The sequence below is a fragment of the Camelina sativa genome, unplaced genomic scaffold (assembly GCF_000633955.1).
Source record: "Camelina sativa cultivar DH55 unplaced genomic scaffold, Cs unpScaffold00619, whole genome shotgun sequence".
Lineage (NCBI taxonomy): Eukaryota > Viridiplantae > Streptophyta > Magnoliopsida > Brassicales > Brassicaceae > Camelina > Camelina sativa.
The window spans coordinates 37,391-55,950 of record NW_010921762.1 but is presented as its reverse complement, the minus strand read 5'-3'; the positions used below and the strand labels follow the sequence as shown (position 1 = coordinate 55,950).

The 18,560-nt window shown below is 37.8% G+C and overlaps 5 protein-coding genes across 6 annotated transcripts; 1 reads left to right on the top strand and 4 right to left on the bottom strand.

Annotated features, from left to right (window-relative positions):
• Positions 1-410: 410 nt before the first annotated feature.
• LOC104773690 (kinesin-like protein 1) lies at positions 411-1,418 on the bottom strand. The gene is made up of 4 exons (XM_019242721.1): positions 1,379-1,418; positions 976-1,067; positions 727-838; positions 411-640 (listed from the first exon to the last, which is right to left on the bottom strand). Exons 1-4 carry the CDS (start codon positions 1,416-1,418, stop codon positions 411-413), a joined length of 474 nt encoding a protein of 157 aa, XP_019098266.1.
• A 5,243-nt stretch (positions 1,419-6,661) lies between these two features.
• Positions 6,662-7,885, bottom strand: LOC109131587. The gene is made up of 3 exons (XM_019242724.1): positions 7,739-7,885; positions 7,153-7,314; positions 6,662-6,933 (listed from the first exon to the last, which is right to left on the bottom strand). The coding sequence occupies exons 2-3, from the start codon at positions 7,309-7,311 to the stop codon at positions 6,886-6,888; spliced, it is 207 nt and encodes a 68-aa protein (XP_019098269.1). The 5' UTR covers positions 7,312-7,314; positions 7,739-7,885; the 3' UTR covers positions 6,662-6,885.
• A 702-nt stretch (positions 7,886-8,587) lies between these two features.
• On the top strand, positions 8,588-10,857 carry LOC104773688. Its single transcript, XM_010498331.2, has 6 exons — positions 8,588-9,101; positions 9,211-9,382; positions 9,489-9,665; positions 9,742-9,825; positions 9,997-10,078; positions 10,177-10,857. The coding sequence occupies exons 1-6, from the start codon at positions 8,842-8,844 to the stop codon at positions 10,596-10,598; spliced, it is 1,197 nt and encodes a 398-aa protein (XP_010496633.1). The 5' UTR covers positions 8,588-8,841; the 3' UTR covers positions 10,599-10,857.
• A 146-nt stretch (positions 10,858-11,003) lies between these two features.
• On the bottom strand, positions 11,004-15,226 carry LOC109124865 (alcohol dehydrogenase-like 4). 2 transcript variants are annotated; one of them, XM_019242723.1, is made up of 8 exons: positions 15,115-15,226; positions 14,855-14,991; positions 14,716-14,765; positions 14,254-14,585; positions 14,072-14,154; positions 13,906-13,981; positions 13,632-13,814; positions 11,004-11,453 (listed from the first exon to the last, which is right to left on the bottom strand). In XM_019242723.1, the coding sequence occupies exons 1-8, from the start codon at positions 15,146-15,148 to the stop codon at positions 11,206-11,208; spliced, it is 1,143 nt and encodes a 380-aa protein (XP_019098268.1). In that variant the 5' UTR covers positions 15,149-15,226; the 3' UTR covers positions 11,004-11,205. The 2 variants fall into 2 exon arrangements, with proteins under 2 accessions (XP_019098268.1, XP_010496632.1); XM_010498330.1 differs by lacking the exons at positions 13,632-13,814; positions 13,906-13,981; positions 14,072-14,154; ... (2 more) ...; positions 14,855-14,991; positions 15,115-15,226 and adding exons at positions 11,728-11,803; positions 11,894-11,976; positions 12,076-12,407; ... (1 more) ...; positions 12,677-12,813; positions 12,937-13,048 and having other exon boundaries at positions 11,004-11,636.
• Positions 15,227-16,122: 896 nt separating this feature from the next.
• LOC104773689 (alcohol dehydrogenase-like 4) lies at positions 16,123-17,348 on the bottom strand. The gene is made up of 6 exons (XM_019242720.1): positions 17,237-17,348; positions 16,977-17,113; positions 16,838-16,887; positions 16,376-16,707; positions 16,226-16,276; positions 16,123-16,157 (listed from the first exon to the last, which is right to left on the bottom strand). The coding sequence occupies exons 1-6, from the start codon at positions 17,268-17,270 to the stop codon at positions 16,123-16,125; spliced, it is 639 nt and encodes a 212-aa protein (XP_019098265.1). The 5' UTR covers positions 17,271-17,348.
• Positions 17,349-18,560: the final 1,212 nt, after the last annotated feature.

Below are 18,560 nucleotides of genomic sequence, written 5' to 3'. Positions count from 1 at the left end.
ACCCTAAACCCTAAACCCTAAACCCTAAACCCTAAACCCTAAATTTTTATTTTTGTACACTATATTTCAAAATTCTATATTTTTGTACCCTATATTTTCCTATATTTCTATTTCTAAATCCTAAACCTTATATTTCTAAATCCTATATTTCTATACCCTACATTTTTGTAACCTATAACTTATATTTCTAAATCCTTTACCCTAAAGGCCTAAACACTACACCCTATATTTCTGTACCCTATATTTTAAATCCAATACCTTATATTTCTGTAATTAAATCCAATACCTTATACCTTTATTACTATAGCAAAGATTTAGTGTGCGAAGAGCAAAGGTTTAGCCAAATAAAGATGCAAGGGTAACGTCTCAATTTACCCTGGCCATATTCAGGCTTGAAGACATAATCAAACTTAAAATGCTTCTTGGAGGGAATCAGATGAAAGTATCTTGAGCTTGTTTTCCTGTGATGGATCAAACTCAGCTACAGAAGCACAGCCACTTGCTATTTCAGCTTGGTTTAGAGGTCTGCATCTGCAAAAGACCCTGATATTTCCCTTGAATTTGATCACTTCATTGTATAATCGCTTCCTCTCTGATGACTCTTCCAAGTACTGATTTTCCAGAGTTCCATGCTTATCAGCTGCCATAGTAAACACGTTAAAGCTTATCAGGTTACAACCAAAGCAAACAAGCTTTGCATTAAGACAACAAGGTATATTAAGACACTAAGGTACTGAATCAAAAGCTGGAGAGCCCGGGACATTTCTGGTTCTAAAAGGGCACAATTCGTGATCTCTTTCATTTGGTTCGATACCAAATCATGTTCATCCTTCAAGAGCTAAGACATGATATAAAAAATGGGTGAACATATAACACTAGCAGAAGCAACATCATATTTCAACTTAAAACAATCTCCACTTACTATTGCAATTCACAACTGTCGTAATCAAGAAGAGGAGAAAGAAAGTAGAGTACCTTAATTTTGTCACTAAAGTCGACAATCTTCTGCAAATTTGGAAGCGTTTGTCCATTGGCAGGAGAAACTACTGAATTCTCACTTTCTTCCTCTGTTTCATCCAAATCAGTAATGTCATATCTTATCAGAGTCAAAGACGCAAGTTAATATACGGCTCGTCCACCGGGAACGTCTGAGAGTTCATGTATCAGAGTCTTCGCTTTCCTCGAGTTCTTCTTTGACGTTCACACCACAACAAACTTCCTCTATCTAATCCGATTCCGGGGAGAGAAAACCGCTTGGGGAGGCTTCGGGCTCTGATTCTTCTGCGCCGATGATTTCTTGGCATATTTCGATTTAGCCGGACACGAAATCTTAATTCTTAAGGTTTGAATTCTCTAAAGATCTGGAAGTATCTTCAACCTTGGACTGAAACTTGCTCTGATCCTTCACCGGAGTCCATGGTTTCCCATTCTTCAATGTCAACGACGACTCCATCGAAAAAAAACAGGTAAAATCAAATGAGCAATACGAATAACGAAATCTAGATCTGAGAATCAATTTCAACACGAATTAGGGTTTTTGTCAAGGAGTTGAAGAAGGAGAAGAAGATAGATAGATAGATAGATTTGGGGGAAAACAAATGTGACCGTTGCAGCGACGCTCTCTAATAACGGCTGGGTTTTTTTTTTCCTAAGATCATTAAATTAATAATGCTCTTTTGATACTTGTAAACTGATATTAAAATTATTACACTGACAACCCCCTTGACAGCTAGCTCTCTCACACGGCAAAACAGATTAGTTTTAACACTGGTCATATTGAAAACTTGAAGTGTTAGTCCACGTTTCTATATATGTTTCTTCATTTTCTTTTTTTTTGAACAAACATATGTTTCTTTATTTTCAACTTTTTATAATTTATGAGGCAACGTTAGTGTTTTTTAAAAAAATTATATGATTTATGAACATTAAAGAAACTCGATTGTAGAGGATGTGTATTTATATATATATATATATATATTTGTTTTTGTGGACTATTACATTCTGTTTTGGTCTTTCCAGAACTTGAGTTGTTGCTTCATATGCAACCATCAATTCAGTTATTTGATCCAATCAACAGAAAATTTATAGCAATGCAAATAGATCTCAGTCACTTATCAACATGGCACAGTAAGTAAAATTAAAATCTCAAATACATGAACTCTCAGAGTTAAGTAACGGAAATAAGAGGTGCACACCACAAATACAAATACAGCAAACATAAGAAGATGTTGCGGCACGCGGTGGACGTTTCCGGTGGACGAGCCGAAACCAGCGGAGGGAGTTATCTTGGAACCACGTTTAACTCCTATGTACCGATGTCGTGCTAAGTGAGTATAAAAAGTTAAGCCAAACAGCTATCGACAATATGACTAATAATCGGGAAAGGAAAAGAAGGGTGTATGTTGTGGAAGACGCAGTAAACCAAAGTTGTAAAGTTGTCAAACTCGTATTGACGGAGGGGCGTTCTGTGAAATTGATGAAGGATTGCCAGAGAATGTTGGAGGCAGAACTGTCTGGATTGAAGCAAGAAATTAAAAGTTCTGAGAGGAAGAAGAAACGTAATTCAAAGAACAAGAAATGAGAGAGAGCATCATCTTCAACTCTCCAGGCTCCCAGCGTATGTTTCTTTTCTGTTCCTTACTCAACAGTTGTCTATAACCTTGACTGATACTAATCTTTGTTATTTCCCGGTTAGGTTGCAAACAAGAGTTGATAAGGAGCACTTTTCAAGCAGATTTCAATTTTCGGATGATGTCTTTGGATCGAGGGGGACTTTTTTTCTTTTTTTCTTTTTTGGTTGATTGTCGACTGTTTCTTAAGTCTTTGTGTTTTTTTTGTCAAGCGACGAAAAATTGACATTTTCACTCAGTCACCCTTCAGATTTTCCTTTTATAGACAACTTCTGCTTGATGCTTACATTTGCTGTGTGGATGCTGCATGGAACCCAGATGCAGGAATGAGTGGTGCAGGCTGGATATTTAAGGATCGGGGCTGATTTTATCTCGATCCTCTGCCTCTCCCTTTTGTGCCGTCTGCACTTGTTGCAGAGGCGTTAGCGATCAGAAGTGCTCTGTTAGACATCACCTCCATCGCTCGTTCATTTCCAATCCGATCTTTAATGATCTCTATGACATTTCTGGTCTTAGAGCCGCTTTCACATCTATCTTATTTACTTATATTCCACGTTTAAACAATACATAAGCAGATGCTCTTACTAAAACTGCTCTCTGTTCACTTTCGTCTGTCAACTTTTCTCCCCTTCGTAGAGTGTAACCTCATTTAACTATTATAATCTGATAGTAGCGTTTGATAAGAAAAAAAAAAAGACAACTTCTGCTTACAGTTGACAACAGCTTGCCTGTTACTCTTAATTTTTTTTTGGTTGATTGCTTGTTCCATTTAACATGAAAATGCCAAGAAAAGTAGAGGTCTGTGACATTAAGCTGACTTGTTAACAGAGAAGACTCTTCTCGTATTCGATGTTCTTAACTTCTCTTATTCACAGCTATTATAGTTCCCATTTGAGCTGGCTAGTGACCATGAGAGGCGTGGTGCGTTTTAAGCAATATCTGGTTGTTAGTGTCTTGAAATAATTGTTTTCTGATGTATACTCTGTCTTTTATACTGAGCGTGCACAATTGATGATAATCAGCACTATACTTTGAATTTTGTTTTTTTCTTTTTCTAAATTGATATAATGTAAGGAGAAAGTTAATACCCATTTACCGCTTAAAAATGGATGTAATAAAGCTTGAATCTTGTTCTGCCTGAACCTTTTTAGTCTCTGCCTCACTCTTTTTTAGTGTGTGTCATCTTTTAGCTAAAGAAATGTGTTTGATTTCTTGTAATTTGTGAGACTCATGGACTTCTGTTGGAGAGCTAAACTATAAGGTTTGATCTCTTGCTGTTTCTGAATTTTGAAAGATGTCAAAGTTAAACTCAAAGTCATTTACTGTTTTGTCATTGATCATTAATTCATTCTGTTTTGTCATTTGGTCATTGATCACTGAAACTTAACTAACGAATAGATTACATTGTTGAAGTAGGTGAGAGGTTAGACCATAGATCTTCCTTGATAATATTAGCAACCTGATTCCCGAGTTCAAATTGGGCAAATAATAAAAATGGTCTATAACTTATAACAAGTCAGAGTAGAGGAGCTTGTACCTCCCCAGCATCTTGAGCATCAGTTTACCAAGTAAAGAAACTGAAGAGAAAGCTGAATGGAAAATTGTTAATCATTTTCAACTACCAATACGAAAGAGCTAAATTTTGTATCATGTGCAGCATCTATCCATGAGCACAAGAATTTCACTAAGACTATTATGCACAACGCAACACAGGGTTAAAGATCTTACCTTTAAGAGCAACTGCGAATAGAAAGATCTTGGCGTAACTCGAGATTAGAATCCCCAAAAGAATCTCTTTTCCTCTGCATATCATATACTAACTTGACTTGATCATGATTAGCTGTAGAAGAATCTGCAGTCACTAACTTAGAGTTTACCTTGAAGTGCTTTATTCTTTGAACTGATAAGCTAGCTTCAGTTGACGCACCAGATAAGTTACAACTTTGACTCAAAAGCTATTAACATTGTCAGACATCTAGTGAATCAAACTTACCTTGATTGAGTCTGAGACTTGATGATAAGCTGCTGCATAACCTATCTTGAACCAAGAATCTTGGATGATTATCTCAGCAAATGCTATATGTTGCATCCAAATGTTGTTACTCAGTTTGGGATTCATGCTGTAGAGAGCATATATAGTTAATGTTACAGAGATTATAATGTTACAGAGTTCTCAGCTAATGTTATACGATGCATCCAAATGTTGTTATACCGAGATTTTGAAACATTACGAGAATTAATTGTAGTTAATGTTACCTCCAGTGCTTATATAACATGGAGAGCCACAAGCTATAGAGAGCATATCTTACACCAACCAAAATATTTGGTTTTTATATGATTAGAAAAGAAAAGAAGAACAATGTGGTTTGGTCTGTTTTATCCACTTATAAAGTAATAGTAATAAAAATGAGAGAAGTGTGTTACAAAATGGTTGCAAGGACACGGGCACTGTGGTTGTTTTTATGTGAACATCTAAAGTAACAGTAATAAAAATGAGAGAGAAGTGTGTTCACCTAAATTTTTCAAACTTCACCTCCTTCAAGCTTCCCACTTCCATCCTCAAAACCCCCTCTTACGCTAACCCCAGGTGATTTGATTTGATTTGATTTGATTTCACTTTCCATCTCTCTCTCTGCTAATGCTAATCCAATACATAACTCTGGCTTCTTTCTTCTTCTTTTTTTGGTGTAGCCTTTCTTCTCCCCAGGCTGCTGAGAAAGAGAAATCCGGGTTTGTTACGGACGATGATTTTAGGCATCTATGGAAGTTGGTTGAGGTCAAAGATGGCGGTCCTTCTTTTTTTTCTTTGATAAAATGTGAATTTAATTACCAAAATGGAACAATTGTTTAGTACAAAAATGCTCTGGGGCAGAGAGCTTCTAAGGCCAAAAAAAATAAAAAGCCTTAGTTACTATTAGATATGAAAAAAGATTAATACGATCTTTAACGGGCTAGGCATGGGAGAACCATTGGCTGAGCAGTCGACCACAACCTTTACGGTATATGCGAGCAAGACGAGTGTCCCTTATACTCCGATCGATTTGACGGAAAGAAAACAGAGGCAGGCGATGCAGAGATATTGTCATGGGTTCTGATGTTTCTTTCCTTCCAAAGTAGTAATATTGTTGCTTGCACAACTAACCGCTTCAGAGTGGTGGAAGTATTTGGAGACTTGGAAAGCAACCAAGAGATGAGCGTAAACCAATCTGCAAAGATACAAGGACGTTGACCAAGACGAGTCATGATAATGTGCCAAACCTCTTCAGAGTAGGGGCAATGAAGGAGGAGATGATCTCTGTTTTCGAAATCAGAGTTGCATAAAAGGCATTCTGGAGATATCTGCATACCCCATCCAAGAAGTCTTTCTCTTACCGGTAGCCTATTCAAGTTCGCAATCCAGAAGGTGAAAGCATGTTTAGGAACAGAGTGCTTAAACCATACCGCTTTATACCAGAACTTCTGAGGATCTGAAGGTCTAAGTTGGTTCCATGTCAGCTTAGTTGAAAAAGTTGTTGCTGAGCGGCTACCTGCTTCCCAAGAGTAAGAGTCACTTCCTCTTGATACTGATGGCGGTCCTTGTTGGATTCAAATGATGGACCGATCAACCCCAACCTTCTCATATCAAGCTTGGAGGCGAGATCCTGAGGTACCCTCCTGAGCCCTCCTTTTTAAGTTATTAATCTATTATTATTACCCTCTTTCGCCTACCTTTTGCTTTTTACAATAATACCTTAATCATTTTGTATGATATGATTCTAGAATGGGCCTCCCCAGTACCGTAGCAGAACAGTGTTTGAGGATGCCACTCCTGAGATGGTCAGGGACTTCTTTTGGGATGATGAGTTCCGTTCCAAGTGGGATGATATGCTTTTGTATTCTTCTACTCTCGAGCGTTGCAAGGACACGGGCACTGTGGTTGTGCAATGGGTGCGGAAGGTGGGCACTTTGTTTCTTACTTTTAACAGCTACCTTCTTTTTGCTTCTTCTCCCATCTCTTCACTCACAACTTCCGCTGTAGTAGAAGAAAGGAAAAAAAAACAAACACAGAGGATTCATTGGAACTTTATAACACCAATTATCTGCAGCTTTCGACATTGTCTGTGACTACGTAAATTATTTGGCAAAACGCAATAAACAGCTACAAGATAAAGACCAGTGTAAACTTTAGTCTGCTACTGCATATGGCAGCCACTGATACATAGAGGAACCAAAAAGCATAAAATAGGAACAGGAAAAAAGAAGAAGAAGAAGCTGCTTATTCTTTTTTGCCAATTCCATTTGACATGTTGTAGATCCCTGTTCCCTGTACCAGCCAAACACAGAGTTTCATAGTTAGATGACGAACAAAGTTAAGGAAACTGAGGCAATATCAATAACAAATAATAGAAAACCATGGAACTTGAGCATTTGGGATTTTGCAGAAACAATCTAGTGGACGTATCAAGTTCTAAACAAGGATAGATTCAAAGATATGTATAGTTGTGAAAACCAGGCAGGAGAAGCCCATATGAACGAAACTTACAATCATGTAGAGAGAGCTAGCAGCCAAGGCAAGAGGAATAGCAACGGATGTGATATTGTCCATTGGTCCTTTCAAGTAAGTGTGCCTTTGAATGCTCTGGAACAATCTCTGCTTCTCAAGAAGCTTCTCTCGTGGCCTAAATGGAGTTTCAGTCAACATGATCTGCAAGTGTCCATAACAACCACACAAAAAAACCATCAACGCCATGACCAATACATGAGATATATTAATATCGCATTTACATAGAAGAAAGACGCTAAAGCAAAAGCATTTGACAATTTGATAATTAATTAGTATTCAAATCAAGATATATGCCCTTCATTAAAAAAAAAAAGGGCCATGGCTGGATCTGAGTGTGTGTAAAACAGTCGAATTGGAGATTTTACGACACCGCACAGATCAGGAATCAACGAAATTAGAAAACTTTTAAAGGTTAAATCCCGTTTTATACAGTCCAATTAGAGACTACACATCGCAGATGTCAAATCAACGAAATTTGAGACGAACACAAAACAAAGAAATTTTAAACACACCGATTGCTACGAAATCAAAATCTATCTAACAAGGAAGAATCTCAGAAGCTTACCTGAGACAAATTAAGGATCGAGGAGATGAGGTGATTTTGACGGAGATAGAGATAATCGCAGCCGCAGATCGATGACGGATGAAGTACGCGAGTTCGAGTTCACCATCTTACACTTTTGATGTTTTTTTTTTTTTTTTTCTTTTCATCTAAGTTTTGGGAGGGGGGGGGAGTAGGATCAGGTTTTAACATTATCCAATAATAAGGGGTGAAAGTGCAAATAGAAAAAGCTAAACCGGTGTCGTATGAAGATCACATTTGGTTCCTTGGCTAATATAGTAACAGCAACACAAGCAGTGAGGAAAACGTTTATTTGTTGCATTTGAATTGTCAACCATATTATTATAGTGTGTTTGGACGGAATAGCAGCAAGAGAGTCTATTCATTTTTTTCCACAGATACTTAACCTTTTTTTTCTGCGTAACAGCGTATAAGAGTCCTTGTTTTCATTTGAACATCTAAATTTGACATTTGTGTTGTTTGTATAATAAACTAATGTTTGAACAAAAACAAAAACAAAAAAGTTTATATAAACTAATGTTGTAACAAAGTAGAGTTCAAGCTCCACATAAACTCTAGTTATTATTCTGATTGTTTTAGTCCTCCCATAGGATAGAAACGATTTAGATAATGACTGTTCATTTATTAAGTTAATTATTTTGTGACTAATTATCTGACGAAAAAAAAAGTACGGATTTTTATCTAAAAAATGTAGCAGGAGATGTAAAAAACAAAACAAAAGAAAAAAGGAAGGGAGGAGGGGAGGATGCGGCGACCACAGAATCGAAATGAGAAAACAGTCAAACACGTGGAGTGGACAGCCCAGTAAGATAAGAAGAAGCAGAACGCTTTGGTTTGGTCTGTTTTATCCACTTATAATAAAAAGGAGAGGAGGGTGTGAGAGAAGAAGATTGCAATCGAACGGCGAAATAGGGCCTACAGTAATCCCAAATCCTAAATCCTTATCCTCTTCCCTCTCTTTTATTCTCCTTCTACTTTAATCTTTTCCTTCCTTCTTCTATGCGCTTGCTTAAATCCCTCCCAAGACCCAATCCTCGTCCAATTGATGTGCTTTGACGCCTAATCGGGAGTGAGGGTGGGTTAAGATGGGATTGAGTACCTTGTTTTTTCCCGAGATTCACGCCCTCGGCTTCTCCTCTACTGACCTTTTCGTTTTTGCTGCACCACTTTGGATTGCTGTGGCTGCCGGGGTTTTGGTTGGTTGGTTTTGGAGGCCCAAGTGGGCTTATCTCTCCGGAGATGATTCTAAACTCTTGTCCGATTCCGATTCACCTAAAGTCTTCAACTTCACCTCCTTCAAGCTTCCCACTTCCATCCTCAAAGCCCCCTCTCACGCTAAACCCAGGTGATTTTATTTGATTTGGTTTCACCCACTTTCACTTTCCATCTCTCTCTGTTAATGCTAATCCAATACATAACTCTGGCTTCTTTCTTCTTCTTTTTTTTGGGTGTAGCCTTTCTTCTCCCCAGGCTGCTGAGAAAGAGAAATCTGGGTTTGTTACGGACGATGATTTTAGGCATCTATGGAAGTTGGTTGAGGTCAAAGATGGCGGTCCTTCTTGGATTCAAATGATGGACCGATCAACCCCAACCTTCTCATATCAAGCTTGGAGGCGAGATCCTGAGGTACCCTCCTTTTTAAGTTATTAATCTATTATTATTATTACTCTCTTTCGCCTACCTTTTGCTTTTTACAACAATACCTTAATCATTTTGTATGATATGATTCTAGAATGGGCCTCCCCAGTACCGTAGCAGAACAGTGTTTGAGGATGCCACTCCTGAGATGGTCAGGGACTTCTTTTGGGATGATGAGTTCCGTTCCAAGTGGGATGATATGCTTTTGTATTCTTCTACTCTCGAGCGTTGCAAGGACACGGGCACTATGGTTGTGCAATGGGTGCGGAAGGTGGGCACTTTGTTTCTTACTTTTAACAGCTTTTGCTTCTTCTCCCATCTCTTCTCACTCACAACTTCCGCTTCAGTTTCCCTTCTTTTGTAGCGACAGGGAGTATATTATAGGCCGTCGAATATGGGATGCTGGCCGAGTGTTTTACTGCATTACCAAGGTATTCCATTCTTTCGCTGCTAGTTTAGTAACCAAGCCTATTTCAAACTTACCCTAGTGGAGCTATTATATCTTTTGGATTTCGTTGTTGTATATTGTTTTTGATTTACTCTTTTTTTTTTTTTTCATGCGTCTAACTATAGTAAGTATATTCTCTTGTATTTTGTATCAGGGAGTACAATACCCGTCTGTACCAAGACAAAACAAGCCAAGGCGAGTTGATTTATACTATTCAAGCTGGTGCATCCGTGCAGGTACTACTACCATTGTGATGCACTCAAGCAAGTTGTCTCTGTTTTTCGACAGTGTTGTTAGTTTCTGAGATTGACTGATATATATTATCATGGTGTAGTTGAATCGAAAAGAGGCGATGGTGAGATGACATCGTGTGAGGTACTACTATTTCACCATGAAGATATGGGAATACCGTGGGAGATTGCTAAGCTCGGGGTGAGACAGGGGATGTGGGGTGCGGTGAAGAAAATTGAACCAGGCTTGCGCGCATATCAGAGGGCAAAAGCAGCAGGAGCAGGTTTGTCACCAAGCGCATCAATGGCTCAAATCAACACCAAAGTGAGTGCGGAGGAGTTCATGAATGAGAGGGATTCGATAGTAGAGGTTACAGGAGAGAAGCCAACGGGGAAAAACATACCAAAGATACTGGTGGTGGGAGGGGCGATTGCGCTTGCATGTACACTGGACAAAGGGCTGTTGACAAAGGCGGTGATATTCGGAGTAGCCAGAAGATTTGCAAGAATGGGAAAAAGGATGTAGGAGAGAGTGTACATGTAAGTAGATAGAGAGAGAGCTCATGAGGGAATGGGAAAGGTAAAAGGGTATCTCCTTTGGCCATTTGAATAGAGAAATGCTCTCTCTCTCTATTAAAAAGTCTTTGTCTTGGTGGATGTATCAATCTTGTTTGTAACAGCAAAGGGAAAAAGAAGCGAGAGTTATTCTTTCAGTTTTGAATTTCTGAGAGCGCGTACGGATAAATTCCACGCTGCGTTAATAAACGAAACATATCAATCTATTATTGTCCAAGTTTTCTAGTGGAGTGAGATGATGTAGGCTGTGTGTGAAAGAAGAACTTTCTTCACGTCTTGAGTTTCTTTGCTTTACTTCTACCGTCTTAACTCCTGATTACTCTCATTATTTTCAGTTAAGGTAAAGATTTGCATCTATCCCCACTTTCATGTTCAATCTCTATTGAATTTCCGTTTGATACAATCATGTGTTCGAGAATGGGACTGACTTATAGCAAGAGACTTATACAAGAAATCTGTTACTTTCCTCAATGTGACATGATTTTCTTATTGGTGGTCACATGAAAAAGGATGGAATGATGAATGCATGGATGGTGTTCAATTCAATTCAATTCAGTTTAGAGGCGGAGAAGGCAACGAAGAGCCTTGCCTTGGTTAAGCAGCTGGATGGCTTCGTTGATATCGTGGAAGGGAAGCTGGTGAGAGATGTAGAGATCGAGATTGACAAGACCTTGGAGGCACTGGGTGATGAAAAAGGGTAATTGGGTTTTGGGTTTGAAGCCTCCGAAAACAGAGGCGGTGATGGATCTGCCTTGGAAGAGCTCCATGGGATGGATAGGGAGAAGCTGTGGGCTTGCGTGAACACCCAGCAACACTGTCACTCCCATTCCTGAGTTTGTAGACAGAAAGGCCTCTCGAAGTGCTTCTATGCTTCCCGCACACTCGAAACTGTACTCCACTCCTCCCTCTGTTATCTCCCTTACTCTCTCATGAACTGCCTTGTCACTCTCCTTTGGATTTATGAATTCACTGATCCCTGCTTCTCTGCCTGTTCATCCATCCAGCACACTTAGCTACCTAATTTAGGAACAATTTTCTTCTCTCAGTCTCATGCATACGCTATTATGATTTATACCTACCTAGTTGGAACTTGTCAGGGTTGACGTCGATCCCAATGACTTTAGAGGCTCCCCTGGCTCTTGCACCTTCAGCCACCTTTCTCAAAATTAACACGGCATTAAGAGTGAGTCCCCCCAATTAGTATGGATTGCATGATGATACATAAAACAAAGAGGAAAAACTTACGGCAAGTCCAACAGCGCCCAGTCCAAAAATAGCGACGGTGGAGCTAGGTTGAATATTAGCCACATTCCACGCCGCACCCACTCCTTCAACCCATAAAAACACATATCTCTTTCATTAAATAAGCAACTACATGTCAACATTCATATCTATACAGTGAGTGAGATGGATGCAATTAATTTTACCAGTGGAGACACCGCAACTGAGGAGGCTTATCTTCTCCAGAGGAAACAGAGGGTCCACCTTGAGCACGCAAGCCGAGTCTATGACCGTGTACTCAGAGAAGGTGGATGTGTTGAGGAAATGGAAGATGGGTTTGTTGTCTTTGCTGGTGAAGAATCTGGTCTTGCCATCGCTTACCATCACCTTCTTCATCGGATCCACTCGGAATCTCTCACACAGATTGGCTCCGTCTCGCTTGCAGACTCTGCACTCTCCGCACTCTCCTGTGAAAATAGGGAGCACATGATCACCTGCCTTCATCTCTTCCACTCCTTCCCCTACGCTCTCCACTATCCTGCAACAATTAAGGTTTCCATCCAACAACATAATGTCCATTTATTTCTAAATCGATCACCTAAAAGTGTTTTTTTAAATAAAATAAAATAAATAAATAAATAAAGATCCATCAGATTTATTTGACTTACCCTGCCGCCTCATGGCCAAGGATTCGAGGGTATGCTTGTTGAGCCTCGTTCTGACCAAAAGATAAGAGATTCATTAGAAGAAGAACTAGTAATTGAAAGGGCTAGCTACTCGAAGAAGAAGAAAATATATGAAGAGTACCTCGCCTTTCCATGCGCTAAGATCGGTGTGACAGATGGAAGTGAAGAGGATTCGAAGTCTCACTTCCAGTCTCTGAGGAGGATCTACTTTTACATCTTCCATCACTAGAGCTTCTCCAGCTCCCCATGCCACAGCAGCTGTTCATTCATTCACACTCATAAATCATATCTTAACTTTCTTTTGGGAACTCATATTCAGCCAATATTTGTCTAACTTAGCTCTACACATACATACAAAGATTTTTATATACAAAAAATTACCTTTGCAAGTGATTACTTTGCCTTGTGTTTCCATCCGCGCAAGCCTCTCCTGAGTCCTGATGACTTTATTATTGGCTCTGAAAGTTGAAACAGGGTAGTGAGCTGAATGTCTGACCATATATATATATATATATATATATATATACATATTTATTTATTTAAGTTCATTAACAAAAAATTAATAGTAAAAAATACTTTTTTAATTAACAAATGTTTCTTTATATATGATTAAGTACTTCTTAATAAATAAATAAATTAATAGAAGAATTATGAATTTTCAACTCTACTAATTGACAATAGTAGAGAGTTTCTTCTTCTTTTCTTTTTTTTTGGACAAAGTAGAGAAGTTCATGTATGAATATATTTAACTATTTGGAATCAACTTCTTTTCTTCTCTTTTTTTTTTATTAGAAAATATCAACTTCATTTTTAATATGATATATTTTATCTTGCCATTCGAAATGGTGATTCTTTTGGTTCATTCATCTCGAACGGAATTTTACTTTCTTTTACTTATGCACTTCTATGTTTAAATATTGTGTATTACTTATTCTGTCAGTTCAAAATCAATTAATAATGAGCTAAAAAACCATTATTTATATTCTTCTATAAATCGTCTCTATTTTTTTGTGATATTTCACAGTATATATATGCATCTATCATATTCGATATATACANTGGGCTTGCGTGAACACCCAGCAACACTGTCACTCCCATTCCTGAGTTTGTAGACAGAAAGGCCTCTCGAAGTGCTTCTATGCTTCCCGCACACTCGAAACTGTACTCCACTCCTCCCTCTGTTATCTCCCTTACTCTCTCATGAACTGCCTTGTCACTCTCCTTTGGATTTATGAATTCACTGATCCCTGCTTCTCTGCCTGTTCATCCATCCAGCACACTTAGCTACCTAATTTAGGAACAATTTTCTTCTCTCAGTCTCATGCATACGCTATTATGATTTATACCTACCTAGTTGGAACTTGTCAGGGTTGACGTCGATCCCAATGACTTTAGAGGCTCCCCTGGCTCTTGCACCTTCAGCCACCTTTCTCAAAATTAACACGGCATTAAGAGTGAGTCCCCCCAATTAGTATGGATTGCATGATGATACATAAAACAAAGAGGAAAAACTTACGGCAAGTCCAACAGCGCCCAGTCCAAAAATAGCGACGGTGGAGCTAGGTTGAATATTAGCCACATTCCACGCCGCACCCACTCCTTCAACCCATAAAAACACATATCTCTTTCATTAAATAAGCAACTACATGTCAACATTCATATCTATACAGTGAGTGAGATGGATGCAATTAATTTTACCAGTGGAGACACCGCAACTGAGGAGGCTTATCTTCTCCAGAGGAAACAGAGGGTCCACCTTGAGCACGCAAGCCGAGTCTATGACCGTGTACTCAGAGAAGGTGGATGTGTTGAGGAAATGGAAGATGGGTTTGTTGTCTTTGCTGGTGAAGAATCTGGTCTTGCCATCGCTTACCATCACCTTCTTCATCGGATCCACTCGGAATCTCTCACACAGATTGGCTCCGTCTCGCTTGCAGACTCTGCACTCTCCGCACTCTCCTGTGAAAATAGGGAGCACATGATCACCTGCCTTCATCTCTTCCACTCCTTCCCCTACGCTCTCCACTATCCTGCAACAATTAAGGTTTCCATCCAACAACATAATGTCCATTTATTTCTAAATCGATCACCTAAAAGTGTTTTTTTAAATAAAATAAAATAAATAAATAAATAAAGATCCATCAGATTTATTTGACTTACCCTGCCGCCTCATGGCCAAGGATTCGAGGGTATGCTTGTTGAGCCTCGTTCTGACCAAAAGATAAGAGATTCATTAGAAGAAGAACTAGTAATTGAAAGGGCTAGCTACTCGAAGAAGAAGAAAATATATGAAGAGTACCTCGCCTTTCCATGCGCTAAGATCGGTGTGACAGATGGAAGTGAAGAGGATTCGAAGTCTCACTTCCAGTCTCTGAGGAGGATCTACTTTTACATCTTCCATCACTAGAGCTTCTCCAGCTCCCCATGCCACAGCAGCTGTTCATTCATTCACACTCATAAATCATATCTTAACTTTCTTTTGGGAACTCATATTCAGCCAATATTTGTCTAACTTAGCTCTACACATACATACAAAGATTTTTATATACAAAAAATTACCTTTGCAAGTGATTACTTTGCCTTGTGTTTCCATCCGCGCAAGCCTCTCCTGAGTCCTGATGACTTTATTATTGGCTCTGAAAGTTGAAACAGGGTAGTGAGCTGAATGTCTGACCATATATATATATATATATATATATATATACATATTTATTTATTTAAGTTCATTAACAAAAAATTAATAGTAAAAAATACTTTTTTAATTAACAAATGTTTCTTTATATATGATTAAGTACTTCTTAATAAATAAATAAATTAATAGAAGAATTATGAATTTTCAACTCTACTAATTGACAATAGTAGAGAGTTTCTTCTTCTTTTCTTTTTTTTTGGACAAAGTAGAGAAGTTCATGTATGAATATATTTAACTATTTGGAATCAACTTCTTTTCTTCTCTTTTTTTTTTATTAGAAAATATCAACTTCATTTTTAATATGATATATTTTATCTTGCCATTCGAAATGGTGATTCTTTTGGTTCATTCATCTCGAACGGAATTTTACTTTCTTTTACTTATGCACTTCTATGTTTAAATATTGTGTATTACTTATTCTGTCAGTTCAAAATCAATTAATAATGAGCTAAAAAACCATTATTTATATTCTTCTATAAATCGTCTCTATTTTTTTGTGATATTTCACAGTATATATATGCATCTATCATATTCGATATATACACGAACACACGCACAAAAGTTAAGTGCATAGGTAAGACATACCAACGGCAACGTATGAACCAGTTAATGTACAGGCAGGCCTGTGTACAGGGTAAGGCAATTTTTATTTCTTTTCATCTACATGGTGTGTAATAATAGTCCCTTAAATCAATATAAAACCGAATTCTTTTGCAAAAAAAGTTAATGTACAGGTCCGAATTCTTTTGCAAAAAAAGTTAATGTACAGGGTAATCTTAAACGCGGAGCTTCAAGGTTATAAGGTTCGATCGAGTTTAGGCAACAGGGAAGAGAATAGTTTAACATACTTTGGTAATTAAAAAAAAAACATGGATCTAACACGTAACAACACCTTCAATTTTCTTGACAACTGACAAACAAATTAAAATAAGATATCTACATTATCATAAGAAACAAAAAAAAAGGATATGGTCCTGCATGGGGTCACTAAATGTGTTCTCCGGGNCACATTCCACGCCGCACCCACTCCTTCAACCCATAAAAACACATATCTCTTTCATTAAATAAGCAACTACATGTCAACATTCATATCTATACAGTGAGTGAGATGGATGCAATTAATTTTACCAGTGGAGACACCGCAACTGAGGAGGCTTATCTTCTCCAGAGGAAACAGAGGGTCCACCTTGAGCACGCAAGCCGAGTCTATGACCGTGTACTCAGAGAAGGTGGATGTGTTGAGGAAATGGAAGATGGGTTTGTTGTCTTTGCTGGTGAAGAATCTGGTCTTGCCATCGCTTACCATCACCTTCTTCATCGGATCCACTCGGAATCTCTCACACAGATTGGCTCCGTCTCGCTTGCAGACTCTGCACTCTCCGCACTCTCCTGTGAAAATAGGGAGCACATGATCACCTGCCTTCATCTCTTCCACTCCTTCCCCTACGCTCTCCACTATCCTGCAACAATTAAGGTTTCCATCCAACAACATAATGTCCATTTATTTCTAAATCGATCACCTAAAAGTGTTTTTTTAAATAAAATAAAATAAATAAATAAATAAAGATCCATCAGATTTATTTGACTTACCCTGCCGCCTCATGGCCAAGGATTCGAGGGTATGCTTGTTGAGCCTCGTTCTGACCAAAAGATAAGAGATTCATTAGAAGAAGAACTAGTAATTGAAAGGGCTAGCTACTCGAAGAAGAAGAAAATATATGAAGAGTACCTCGCCTTTCCATGCGCTAAGATCGGTGTGACAGATGGAAGTGAAGAGGATTCGAAGTCTCACTTCCAGTCTCTGAGGAGGATCTACTTTTACATCTTCCATCACTAGAGCTTCTCCAGCTCCCCATGCCACAGCAGCTGTTCATTCATTCACACTCATAAATCATATCTTAACTTTCTTTTGGGAACTCATATTCAGCCAATATTTGTCTAACTTAGCTCTACACATACATACAAAGATTTTTATATACAAAAAATTACCTTTGCAAGTGATTACTTTGCCTTGTGTTTCCATCCGCGCAAGCCTCTCCTGAGTCCTGATGACTTTATTATTGGCTCTGAAAGTTGAAACAGGGTAGTGAGCTGAATGTCTGACCATATATATATATATATATATATATATATACATATTTATTTATTTAAGTTCATTAACAAAAAATTAATAGTAAAAAATACTTTTTTAATTAACAAATGTTTCTTTATATATGATTAAGTACTTCTTAATAAATAAATAAATTAATAGAAGAATTATGAATTTTCAACTCTACTAATTGACAATAGTAGAGAGTTTCTTCTTCTTTTCTTTTTTTTTGGACAAAGTAGAGAAGTTCATGTATGAATATATTTAACTATTTGGAATCAACTTCTTTTCTTCTCTTTTTTTTTTATTAGAAAATATCAACTTCATTTTTAATATGATATATTTTATCTTGCCATTCGAAATGGTGATTCTTTTGGTTCATTCATCTCGAACGGAATTTTACTTTCTTTTACTTATGCACTTCTATGTTTAAATATTGTGTATTACTTATTCTGTCAGTTCAAAATCAATTAATAATGAGCTAAAAAACCATTATTTATATTCTTCTATAAATCGTCTCTATTTTTTTGTGATATTTCACAGTATATATATGCATCTATCATATTCGATATATACACGAACACACGCACAAAAGTTAAGTGCATAGGTAAGACATACCAACGGCAACGTATGAACCAGTTAATGTACAGGCAGGCCTGTGTACAGGGTAAGGCAATTTTTATTTCTTTTCATCTACATGGTGTGTAATAATAGTCCCTTAAATCAATATAAAACCGAATTCTTTTGCAAAAAAAGTTAATGTACAGGTCCGAATTCTTTTGCAAAAAAAGTTAATGTACAGGGTAATCTTAAACGCGGAGCTTCAAGGTTATAAGGTTCGATCGAGTTTAGGCAACAGGGAAGAGAATAGTTTAACATACTTTGGTAATTAAAAAAAAAACATGGATCTAACACGTAACAACACCTTCAATTTTCTTGACAACTGACAAACAAATTAAAATAAGATATCTACATTATCATAAGAAACAAAAAAAAAGGATATGGTCCTGCATGGGGTCACTAAATGTGTTCTCCGGGCTGACAAGGTCCATGTTCCGTTTCAACTTCTTACGTAATAAGTTGACCCCTCCATTGCTCATTTAATTTCGCTTACTTGTCTGTGGGCTATGGAATGTCCCATCTATTCAATGTTCATGTTTTCATCTGTCTGCTCAATTCGGTAACAGAGATAACATTGAAAAACTCAGACCAGAACTTGTAATT

Bases quoted from the DNA above. Each gene is read 5' to 3' on its own strand.
- LOC104773690 (XM_019242721.1), bottom strand. From the start codon at position 1,418: ATGGACTCCGGTGAAGGATCAGAGCAAGTTTCAGTCCAAG. The intron at 839-975 runs GTACTCTACTTT...ATCATGTCTTAG, and splicing joins ACTTTAGTGACAAAATTAAG to CTCTTGAAGGATGAACATGA. The intron at 641-726 runs GTGTCTTAATAT...TTACTATGGCAG, and splicing joins GCTTTTGATTCAGTACCTTA to CTGATAAGCATGGAACTCTG.
- LOC109131587 (XM_019242724.1), bottom strand. From the start codon at position 7,311: ATGTTGACTGAAACTCCATTTAGGCCACGAGAGAAGCTTCTTGAGAAG. The intron at 6,934-7,152 runs GTAAGTTTCGTT...TGGCTGGTACAG, and splicing joins CTAGCTCTCTCTACATGATT to GGAACAGGGATCTACAACAT.
- LOC104773688 (XM_010498331.2), top strand. From the start codon at position 8,842: ATGGGATTGAGTACCTTGTTTTTTCCCGAGATTCACGCCCTCGGCTTC. The intron at 9,383-9,488 runs GTACCCTCCTTT...ATATGATTCTAG, and splicing joins CTTGGAGGCGAGATCCTGAG to AATGGGCCTCCCCAGTACCG. The intron at 10,079-10,176 runs GTACTACTACCA...ATCATGGTGTAG, and splicing joins AAGCTGGTGCATCCGTGCAG to TTGAATCGAAAAGAGGCGAT.
- LOC109124865 (XM_019242723.1), bottom strand. From the start codon at position 15,148: ATGGAAACACAAGGCAAAGTAATCACTTGCAAAG. The intron at 14,155-14,253 runs GTAAAATTAATT...TATGGGTTGAAG, and splicing joins CAGTTGCGGTGTCTCCACTG to GAGTGGGTGCGGCGTGGAAT. The intron at 11,454-13,631 runs GTGTTCACGCAA...CAGTGTTGCTGG, and splicing joins GGGAGTGACAGTGTTGCTGG to GTGTTCACGCAAGCCCACAG.